At 39.3% G+C, this 12,008-nt stretch overlaps 1 protein-coding gene across 7 annotated transcripts in view; it reads right to left on the bottom strand.

The window, feature by feature from the left end:
• Positions 1 to 1,969: 1,969 nt before the first annotated feature.
• The window catches only part of WIPF1 (WAS/WASL interacting protein family member 1), a 112,486-nt gene continuing 102,447 nt past the window's right edge, over positions 1,970 to 12,008 (bottom strand). For all 7 annotated transcript variants that reach the window (XM_070508134.1, XM_070508132.1, XM_070508135.1 and 4 more), the window contains 3 exons: positions 9,892 to 10,104; positions 9,074 to 9,187; positions 1,970 to 5,026 (listed from right to left, as the gene is read on the bottom strand). In XM_070508134.1, the coding sequence (XP_070364235.1) occupies positions 4,971 to 5,026; positions 9,074 to 9,187; positions 9,892 to 10,104 (383 nt within the window). In that variant the 3' untranslated portion in view covers positions 1,970 to 4,970. The remainder of the gene's footprint in view (positions 5,027 to 9,073; positions 9,188 to 9,891; positions 10,105 to 12,008) is intronic.

Here is a 12,008-nt window from a genome sequence, read left to right on the forward strand (position 1 = left end):
GCGGGGCTGTAGGGAAGACAGAAGGGGCCACTCTAAATTACGTGTCCAGGCAGTCTTCAGTTAATGGGAATGTTTAGGGAACTGGAAATTCTTGAGTTTACTTTTCAGATTAATCAAAACCAAAAAGATATTTATTGGCCGTCAAAATTTTTTCTACATACTTTTTTTTTCCAAATTTTCTTGTAGATTTAAAAAATTTTTTAAAAAGTCAATCAATGTACTTCACCCATTGAGATTAAAGGAGAAAAGAAGCCAAATAATTACTTAAGGGAGGAAAAATGATTAAGTATTTACTTCCCTGCTTAATAGAAAGTCCTCTGTTGCTTGGGTGACTGAAGTTGCACCTGTACCTGGTGGGGACAGGGGTGCTGGCCTCCTTAACAGCCACTCAGAGGTCATTTGACTGATCTACCTGTGGTGGGGACATTGGTTTGACTGAGGTGAAGCTGGCACAAGAAAAATTATTGAATGGATGAATGAATGAAATGAATGGTTCCAGTTTGAACAAACGAGGTCAGTTCAGAAAGCAATTTTTATTGCTAAGAATTTTGCAATTAAATTTTATCAGACTCTTTTGAATGCACTGAACATTCCTTCCTGAATACGGCCGAGAGCTGATGGCGAAAGGATTAGGACTGAGTGCCTGACGTACGCCAGATATTTTGTCTGATGTTTTGTCTATGTATTCAAGCTTTGTAACCATTTTGCAGTTGAGGAAACCAGAGCTTAGAGGGCTTAAATAGTTTGTCGATGGCCTTACAGGGAGCAGGTGGCAGAGGCAAGATTCAGATCCAAGTTTGTGTGTCCAGGGCTCCTTCTCTGACTCTCTAACTTGTCATTTGGCCTTTTCTTTCCAGTAAACGTGAAAGACATATGGGACAGAGACTTCAGCTACAGGTAGGAAGGATTATAAAGAAGAGAGTGTGGTGTGGTGAAAAGTCATCCTGCTTGTTCTTCAGTAGTATGTGATTTGGGGTCTTAAATCACCCATCTGTGAGCCCAGAGGGTGGGACTAGATGATCTCTGAGTGGGGTGACAGCATGGCCCTGTTTGCAGGGACAGCCCGATTTATACCTGTTGTGCCAAGGTAAGTATTATTAGCACCCCCTTCAAGAGTGGTCATTGTGGATCATAAATTCTAAGGCTGCCCTACATATATGGTGGTTTCCAGGTCTTAATTTCTGTTACTTCAAACTGAATCTAATAATTTCTTTGATGATTGAAAGAACATGAATTTTCATTTTTGAGGCCTGCGAGTTATACCTGATGTCTAGAGGTTGTTTTGCATTTCTGATACGGATATTTTTTCTGCGATTGCCCCTTTCCTTTAAAAGTATACACTAGTAAATCCCCTTCTAGTCAATTCAGTTCTGGTTAATTTGGAATCGTTATATAAATATTTGTTTCCTACTTAATTCTAATAGTGGCCACCAATTAGTGAGTGCTTAGAATAAGTCAGGCTAAGAGCTGAGTGTTTTATTTAATACACTTATTAATGCTGTTAGTTACTCACTTTCTAGATAAGAAACTGAGGCTCAGAGAAGTGACTTGCAGGTAAGAGATGAAGGCAGGTGTTCTTAATCTCTTAACCATTATATTGAGATATGCGCACACACACAGCAGATAATTTAAAAAATCATCAGGCCTCCTAAATTCTCCTTGGCCTTCCCTGTATTTCTCAGTGTCAAGGCTAGTCCTTGTAATTTCATCTTCCATTGCTTCCACCATCCATGTTCACTTCAGAGGAGAAGCATCTGCCTTAAGTAAACAGACAACAGATTTCAACTAAGATTCAGGTTCTCAGGAAAAACAAATAAGGGGTTAGAAAGTGAATGCGATGAATATTTACTTCCTTATATGGACCTTTTTTTTTTTGAGTTTGTCTTTCTTTACCAGAGTATAAAACAGAAAACAGACACTTGTATTTCCTGTATATTTACATAGATAATAGTTAAATAAAAACCGCCAGTTGACACTCTTATCATTCTGCTTTTATTTATTGTCTGGCTAACTTACAAAGACACAGATGTCCAGGCTAGACTCAGCCCCGCCACTTAAACGATCCTGATGACACAGATAACAAAATGCGCATGTTTGCATAGTGCAGTGGTATGAAAAACATTATCTTCCTTTACAGTCCCTGACTATAAACAGGGAAAAATTAATTTCATGCCAAAAATTTTTGGGCACTTTAACAATCATCCCATTTCTGCTACTAAAATAACAAAATTGATATTACAAGTTAAAATATAAAGACCTAACAGTTTTTACAAATATGCAAATAATCTGCGAATACGTAGACATAAAAAAGTTGATTTTTTCCAAATCACAAAGTAAGGCACCATTGGATTAAACATTTTTTTTCTCGGCTTTTACTAAATAAAATGCATAGTGAAATAAATACTGAACACTGAATTTTAATACTGTAATACATTTCAATATAAAATGGTATGTGAATGTTAAAATTCTGTATTGCATCTTGAATACATTTATCTGGAAATCTTATGGAAAAAAAACACATGGAAGCTCTGATTTCAGGGAAGAAAATATTCATTTTTGTGATTTGCCATAGTTGAAGATTTTAGCATAGGATTTACTCAGAGTTTTGGATGTAATTAGGTTGCTGACTTTCAAAGAAAGGTCGCAGGTGTATTAATGAAACATTCACTAAAAAATACATTCGAAAACATCTCTATCTTGGATGATTAGCAACTTTGAGTTGTGACCCTGTTTCAAACTTTAGGATGGTACCTGCAAAGTTGGGATATATATGGAAACTCGCCATTCTTACTACCCCTTACAAAATTCAAACCCATTTTCTTTGGGTCAGACTTTTCTCTGCCATATTTGCTAGGAAGGCCAAACTCCATCTTTTCTGCAGTGAGTCATTAGGCTTTATCACAGGGATTTTTATCAACTGTTCATATCTGATCCAAGAATCCAAATAAAATGATGCTCCCAAAATATTAGAGATTAAAACGTTTTTTTGAAAATACTTTTCCAAGCTGGTTACACCTTTATATTTCTGGATTCTCTTTGGGTACAGGGCCCCAAGTGACTGTATGAAAGACAGACGAATAGTAGAGGAGAAGGGGGAAGAAAAAGTTCACTAAACCTAGTATTTCTGGCAAGGAAAGTTATAAAAATACAATATATTCAAATGGGAAACTTCATAATTTATTAAGACATCCCACTTATTAGAACTCTAAGTTTGTTTGCTTTTATATAAATGAAACATTTATTCTATAAATAGGAATGCTTCTTTCAAATTTTTCTTTGGATTGATTTCTTGTTAGCATCTCTCAGTAATACATGAACAATACACTGAAACCATGATACAAATTTTAGGTAGACAGACATATACATATGTGGCTGTGTGCTTTTAAAAAATAAGTAATGATAATTTTAAACATCATCAACCATATAAAAATCTAATTGGAAATATTTTTTTTTCCAATTCTATAGCTAGATTTAAAAGTCCCTGTAAAGTTTTGTAAACAAAATCATACAAAAAAAGGCAAGGCTGGCTCTTCCCTATGGTCCTTTCTCAGAGCTCACTTTGCATAGATCCAAGCCAATGGTTCTCCTGGAGACATTCAGAACAAATTCCCTCCAATTTCCAGTAGCAATCTCTCTTTCTCTCAACTCCCTAAGCATCAGATTTAGATTAGCGTTTTGCCCATCAACTCAAATCTGTTCCCTTCTTCCACGTTTCTGGTTTGCTACCATTCCCTGACTTTACCCCCAGCTACGGAGCCTACAACTTCCCCCCATGAGGAGCCAGCTGGGTGGGAGAGAGAAGCTGCTTCAAATGCTAAAGGCAGGAGTCCAGCCGACAGGTGAGCTCCAGCCAGCTGGTTCTGAGCCCGAAGCACCAACTGGCTCTCAGTTTCTTTCCAATGGCTTTATTCCACGTGACTGTAAACCCTATCAGATCAATTTCTGACCTTGGGACTGTGAAGCAACACTTGTCTACAGATATTAGGGAAGAGGGAAAACAAGGGAGCCAAACCTCAGGTCAAGATGTCTGCCAAACAAGGTGTCGGGTCCAACTTTATCTTTAGTTACCTCTTTAATTGCTAAAGCTCATCTTGCCTTTTCTGTTTTTTAAACAAGAGGTTTTCGCACTAGTGTCTATTGTCTAGACCTGCGCTGTCTGATATCGTAGCCACCAACCACACCTGGCTATTGAGCACTTGAAACGTGACTATCCAAAATGGAGATGTTCTCTAAGTGTAAATTACACACTGGATTTTGAAGACTTAGTACCAAAAAAAGAACGTAAAATATCTCATTATTTGTTATATTGATTGCAGGTTGAAATAATATTTTGGATGTTAGGGTTAAATAAAATATATTAAAATTAATTTCACCTATTTCTTTTCCTTTTTTAATGTGGCTACTAGAAATTTTTCAATTGTATATGTGGTTTACATTATATTTCTACTGGACAGCTCTGTCCTAGAGCTTTCTTCAGACTATCAAAGATTGGACATCCTATAACTGCAAAAATTTTAGGAGCGCCCTCGTGCAGCAATTTGCTTAGAGAGTCTGTGGTTCATGGAAACAGACAGGAGGCCAAGCATGCAAAAGAGGCGGGGAAGCAAACAGCTCTCAGGGACTTTAATATTATAGCCTGGAGGAAATAAGCAGTAAAGTTTGGATTTGGTTGGTTGAAAGCTGGGACAAAATTCATCTCCGCCTACTTGCCACAAAAGCCTATCCACCCCCAAGCAGCCAACACTGGTGGGCTGTAGCGGAAGCAAGCAGTAGCTTGAGAATATACACAATATAAAAACCTAGGTGCCTTTCTCACTGCATTCCCACCCCCCACACATATTCCCACATCACCCTCCCTTCTTCCCTACTGCCAATATGAAGAGGACAAGAGAAGGGGAGGAAGGTGTGCAACTCTCCACAGCAACAACAGAAGTAGCTCTTGGGCTTGGGTGGAGAAGAGCAGGCAAGGATCACCTCGGGGTGGGAGGAAGTGGTGGGGCACCCCTTTCTCTTCGGTTGGATCCACCTTGATGAAAAAGTAGATAAAACATAAATTTTGGTTAGAAAGCTTATCTTCTCACTGTAGAGACTCAAGGATGGTTGCAAAAGTACCCACTATCTCACTCCCTATGACCAGGGCTGTAACAACTGGCACAGGTGAACGAGAAGGGACAAGCGAAGGGAAGCAAGTAAGGATCTGAACAAACATTACTAGAGAAGGAGGACCTGCCCCAACTACTTGCACAAAGTTAAGAAAGCTAAAAAAAATTTACTTTTCTTCTTATCACAAATGTAGTATGTGTTTATTATACATTTAGAAAATACAGATGAGTAAAAACAAAACAAAAAATTCACCCATGCTTGTACCACCCAGTGATAAGCAAAAACATTATTTGTATATTTTCCATTTGTTTTTTTACATATAAAGTTCCCTTTTTTCTCCCCAAATTGGATCATTTAGTGGCAGTTTCATAGTCATTCCTCTTTACAAATATAGTTATTAATGACACATTGCCTTCTATTACATATGAACACTACGGTCTATTTATCTAATTAATCCCCTTTTCTTGAGCATGTAGGTATCTTCTGATTTCTAAACAAGGCTTTTCTGATGGTAGCCATCTTAATGAGTATGAAGCGGTATTTTAGTGTAGTTGTATTTGCATTTCCCTAATGATTAGTGATGTTGAGCATCTTTTCATGTGCTTATTGACTATCTGTATATCTTCTTCAGAGAAATGTCTATTCAACTCATTTTAAAAATTGGGTTGTGTTTTGGTTGTTGAATTGTAGGAATTCTTTATATATTCTGGATATTAATCCTTTATCAGATAGATGATTTGCAAATATTTTATCCCATTTCAGGGACTGCCTTTTCACTCTGTTGATAGTGTTCTTTTAAAAACTATGCATATTTGTGGGCTATCAGTGCACCGTAATAGGTTTAAAATCCATTCACAATTTTTTAAATTCAGTTGTCCCACACACATTTTTTTGAGGCTCTTACAGGTGTTGAGCATGAAGCCAGGTGCTCAGATGCTGTGAGCCAGTCTACCAGGGACACATGTCATTGAGTAGATCTGCTACGGCCACTGCTCTGAGACTCAGGTGGGCTGGCACCAACAGATTCCTCAAGCAGACCTCTTCACAGCGGCCCTAGTAGCCCACTTAGGGATTTCTGAGATAGAGCCAAACCTCTGAGCAAGGGGAGGAGTGAGAGGCCAACACTGCAGTTCATTACCTTGTCTCTTCCTCCTACCCTCCCAACCAAGTCTTTTTGTGGGCAAGCATCTAAGGAAAAACTCATTTGGATGTAAACCAGCCATCTGTCCTAAGGCCTTGACTGTCAGCTGACACACCACAAGTGGTCAGCAAAACGAAGGCCGGCCTCGTGCAGAGCTATAATTAGGTGGCACTGCTCAGGGCTGTCTGGGCGCCCTACCAGGCTGTGGGCCTGGAGGCCAGGGCAGCTACAGGAGCAGAATAAAGCCACTTAATAATACGTGATTTATTTTTGTTAGAGAGATGATCCCTTATCATTATAAAATATTAAACATGCATAATGCTACAAACAGTTAAAGCAAATCTACAAAAACACTTGTAGGGGACAGTGGAAATTAATTCACCAATTTAAGAAGTATTTTTAAATGTCTAACATTTTTCAGAATCTGTGCCACTTGATGGAGGAGCCATAGTGAGGAGGACATAGTTCTAGTCCTCAAGTTTTGGATAGTCTTTTTTTTTTTTTTTTTTTTGAGGAAGATTAGCCCTGAGCTAACATCTGCTGCCAATCCTCCTCTTTTTGCTGAGGAAGACTGGCCCTGAGCTAACATCCATGCCCATCTCCCTCTACTTTATATGTGGGATGCCTACCACAGCATGGTGTGCCAAGCGGTGCCATGTCTGCACCCAGGATCCAAACTGGTGAACCCCAGGCCGCTAAAGCGGAACGTGCGAACTTAACTGCTGCGCCACCTGGCCGGTTGCTGGATGGTCTTAAAGACAGGAGGATGGGGTAGGGTGTGTGTTCACCTATTAAATTAAAAATCTAGAGCCATTGGCGAGATGGTTCTGTTACTGACTTAAATATACAAATAATATTTAAATTAGGTTAAGAATGCTTACAAGAAGTCAGGAAAAAATATTTAAAGTCTATGTGAACAACTCCATAAAGTGAATTCATTTATTAGTACCCAAGAGAGGAGAAAACCAGGCTGTACTCTTATCAGACAGAAGCCCCTCTTCTGATGTACACACACACACACACACACACTACATGCATGCACACATAAACACAGAGAGACGACTCAAAGATATTTGTTCCATGTGAAGACTGATATTTCACCAAAAATTTCAACCACTAACTCTTGTACGATAATTTTATTATAGTTATACCTTTTTTATTAGGCATCATCTAGAAATGCAGTATTCCACATAAACGAGTTTTTCCAGGAATTAAACTTTTTCTTTCAAGCAGCAATATTTTGTTTACTTCTGGCATTTGTTCATGGAAATTTTCCTAAAACAGTTTCTAATTCTTTGAATTCTTCAACAGAGGCACAAAGCACAGTCTGACCTGTTCTTAACCCAACAGAAACATCTGGTATTGTCCTGTGCTGTAATAGATAGCACAACTCTGTGTCCCTATTTCCTCTTTTGACCCGAGACTGCCACCTATCAATTCTCCCTGAAGTCAGTGATTTTGAGTCTAACCAACCTTAATCTCAGCTGATATTAATCTGCTCTAACGCTGGGAACCAGCCAACCAAAAATCAAGAACTGTGTGTTAAGAAAAAGTCGGTAGGCTCTGATTATGTATAAGGAGCTCTATTAGGGAGTGAGGACGAGGTTAAGGACACTGTGACAGTTACTTGACACGCTCAAACACTTTTTCTCCACACATTCCTGGTTTTGGAGTTTGGTTCTAAAACTAAGGTTGTCGCAAGTCTGAGCCTCATCAGTGATATATGTATATTTCATACCAGTTGTTTCTTCTATAAATTTAATGTTATGAAATAACCAGTTTTTCTATTTCCTCTTTTTGATCAAAGTTTTTTAAATAGGAAAAGTGATTTACTTCTTTTTTCGTTGTTGTTAAAAAATTTTAACTTATTTCTATTAGAATTTGTTTGTTGTGGTAAAGTGTTACATAACATGAAACTTACCACGTTAACCATTTTTAAGTGTCCAGTTCTGTGGCATTGAGTACATTCACATTGTTGTGCAACCATCACCACTGTCCATCTCCCGAACTTTTCCATGTTCCCCAACTCAAACTCTGTACCCATCTAATACTAACTTCCCATTCTCCCTTCCCCGCTATGATTCACTTCTTTATGTAGCATTACATATATTAGCAAAAAAACCCCAGAAACAATCTAAATGTCCAATAATGGTAAACTAAACTATTATATGCTGACTTGATGCAATCCTATAAAATAAAATAGGGACGTGTTTACTAAGCAATGTTATATAAATCCTACCACCAAAAACCATACTCTATAATTATAACTATATGAATTTGTCAGAATTAGATGGATGAAAATTGGAAAAGAACTTGGTAAAATGAAAATATCTGTTATGTTATGTGGAGAGATTATGGGTATACTTAACATTTTCATGTAATGCTCTGTGAAGCTATAATTATAACATTTAAAAGATCAAAGCAGTTACAGTGAGTTTTTGTTATAATTAATAAGACATTTTGCAAGTCTCAAAACTAGCAGGAGTAGAAGATGGCTCTATTTGTGCCATCTTAGGAAGATCAAAATGGGGAAGGACTGTCCAAACAGGCAAAACAATAACATGTCATCTACTCGCAAACCAAAGGTATTTTGAGTTTGTAATGACCCATTAAAATAATCGTTTCTCATATGCATTCTGGATCTCTCCATTTCCTCATGTGCGTAGAAGGGGACTTTACCAGAGGTGAGATGGCTCCAAATCCAGGAGTGATTTCTCTGCAATCTCCCCACTGCAGGCAAGAAGCCTGGGTGTCCTATGCAACCCTCAGCTGTATGTAACCCAGCCTACTCCAATATGAAGCCAGCAAAGCCCCTGCAGAAATACTTACTTCGGCTTTCACTTCTTGCCAATTTACTGGGATAAGTTTTGGCCGTTGGGACATATGGCTCTGGAGGTGGCAAATCAGAAATTGGATGGAAGTAGAATCTGCTTTCCCATTCATCTGAGGGAGAGAACAAACAGGATCTTCAGAAACAGACAATCTGCTGTGAAGACTTATGTCACGAAAGGCACAGAATAAAACAGAGACAGAACTGCAGAGATGGCTTCCAGTTTTATGCCCAGAAGTTTAGAGAAGAGCTGGAAGTTCTTTTAATGTCACTGACCGGCACCTGAGTGAAATACCCCGACGGGTCCAAGTGATTTCAACAAGAGTGACAAGGGCCCTCTCCGGAGCTCGGGGCTGAGGTTTGGGATACCTTTCTTAATTATTCCTCCCACCAGTGGAAGGAGTGACTGAGACCCCCTGATAACAGTGGCAGAGGTAAGCTACTTAATGCCTGCAGCCATCGGGCCTCTTGCATACAGCAAACTGTTTAGAAGGTAGGCAATAAAAAGGTAAGCTACAAAAATGGTTCTTTTCAGAATTCTGGAATCTCTGGAAAGTTAACCAAAATGAGACTCAAAGAAGAAACAGAGAAAAATGAGGTGTCTTTTTGGGAAGTGGAAGAAGGGGATTACTATTTTTAATTTGAAATCATGGTGGCCCTAAAATGGTTAGACAGACCAGAGTACTGCAGTGTGATAACACGGAGGGTCATACAAATAAGAAATGTGAATGCAAACACACAACACACCCAAACAAATCTGCCATTCAATTACTGTCCTGTAGCTTGTACATTTCCAAGGAGTGGGACCGCGCCTCACCTTCACAGGAAGAGTCTTGGAAGCCGTTTCTAATTGATGTTGATGGTGGAGGTGGGGGAGGTGCCCCAGTGCCAGGCCTGTCAGGAGGAAGAGGAGGCCTGGGCCCACTCCTGGGACTATCTACTACACTCCTGGACGGCAACTGAGGGGTGGCAGGCAGGGCCCGAGACGTGCTGCCATTTCTGTTTATTGGAGGAGGCGGTGGGAGAGGGCCTGGAGCAAAAGAAAAGACAACATTTAGTGCAATACCTTACATCCTACATTTCTATTATCATGGTCACCATCAACATGCAATTACTGAGTGCCTGCTGGATACATGCCCTTTTACTAGAGAATATGGAGAAATGGTAGAGACTCCCTGGAGATTTTGCTGAAGAGAGAGTAAGTACAAATAAACACAGAAACGCACATATGTACACACATATGTGAGAAGAGTGTATATTGATAGCTAAATGGCTATTCTGGCTTTGAGTTAGTATTGAGGCTGGAGATGATACAGTTATGTTGAGAAGAGGTGATAATCTGTTTATATGACAAGTGTTTACTTTATAAAACATTTTATGACCCTTTTAAATAACTAATGAAGTAATTACTCCAACATGATACTTATTAAATAAGTGCTATTTAAAAACAATTTTTAAAGAAGAAGATATGAAGTTATTTTAGGCCTTCAGAGGGACTTCAAAGGGACTTTAAACGCACAGTATTATTGCTAATTACAAAGCATGTTTCTGTGATGCACACGATCTGTTTCCAGGCAGAAGTGGCATCAGGAAACCAAATATCAGTCATGCTGAGAACAGGAGGAGTTCCTTCTTGGTTCTTCCTCTTTGGGGAGGCAAATTAACACAGGAATGACAAACAGCTCATCGATGTGCATGCTGTAAACGCTGGTGCAGGACCCGCCCCTGAGCGAGCTGGGTAGCCATGAACTTAATTTCCCATCTACAGAAGAGCACCCAACAGCCACCTTTCTCACCGCACTGCTGCCAGGGATAATTACTCCAAAAGCACACAAAAAGTATTGTATAAGTATTTGAAGCCATTTTTAAAAATGCAGTGGTGTGGTATAATCAGAAAATCTTAAGTTCCTAGAAAATAATTCAAAGTAAATTCTTGTTTTTGATAATATAAAATAAACCTATCTTGCTTGTCCCATCTTCCAAATGCAAAGGCTCTTTGGGTCATGAGTAAATTAAAAGAAAAAAAAAAAGAAAAAGGAACTTAGCATTCCCATGCAAATCCAAATGGCCTTAGTAATTATTCCTGATCTGCAGTAGTGTGCTCCACCTGCAAGATGCTGACATTTTATGTAAACACTAATCTTCTGGCGCTATAAATATGAGTATTTCTTGTTACTACAGAGTCAGAATCCAACTAGAGGACCTTAAACTGAATGACCCACCCATTGCAGATCTCTCTGCCTGGAAGTCTTGGCTTGGATACCTGATGGAGGTGAGAGGCAAGGCCAGCTCTGGTTGGTCTCTCAAGGAGTCCTCAGGGCCTCACCTGGTAGGGCTTATTTATTGCCCCATCTGCTTGTCATTGCTGGAGTCCCAGTCAGTAGGAGTAGATTTACTCGGAGGGAAAGTGTCTCGCATGCTGTGGGCTTAATTTCACTGGTACTACCACCACTACCACAGCTGTCACTAAATGCCAACTAGACTTCCAGTATTATGGGGCCGGGTACTATGTAACTTGATCGACTTTATCTCTCTTTCTCTTTTTAAGTAAACATTCGTGTTCCTAACTCTCCAACCTTCCAGCTCCCTGCTCCAAACCTAGGCAAGCATAATAGAAAACAAAACAGACTTCTATTTCCCTTTGGCAGTATAATAATAAAAGTGATCACTTATTGAAGGCTACTACATGTTACCACTATGCACACTTGTCTCATTTAATTCTTACAACAACCCTGAGAGGTGTAGGGACAGCAGACAAGGCCTCAGAGGTGTGGGAAGGTTAAAAAGCCCAAGTCAGGAGGCTAATGAGTGGAAAAGTCAGGATTTCATGCCAAATCTGTCAAATTCTAAAGCCCACTCCCATGACAATGAAGCCAAGCCACCTGTCAAAATATAGATGGTCCTTGATGACCTCTCATATGTTCCTTGTGGGAA

Source organism: Equus asinus, chromosome 4 (genome assembly GCF_041296235.1).
Source record: "Equus asinus isolate D_3611 breed Donkey chromosome 4, EquAss-T2T_v2, whole genome shotgun sequence".
In the NCBI taxonomy this organism is placed as follows: domain Eukaryota; kingdom Metazoa; phylum Chordata; class Mammalia; order Perissodactyla; family Equidae; genus Equus; species Equus asinus.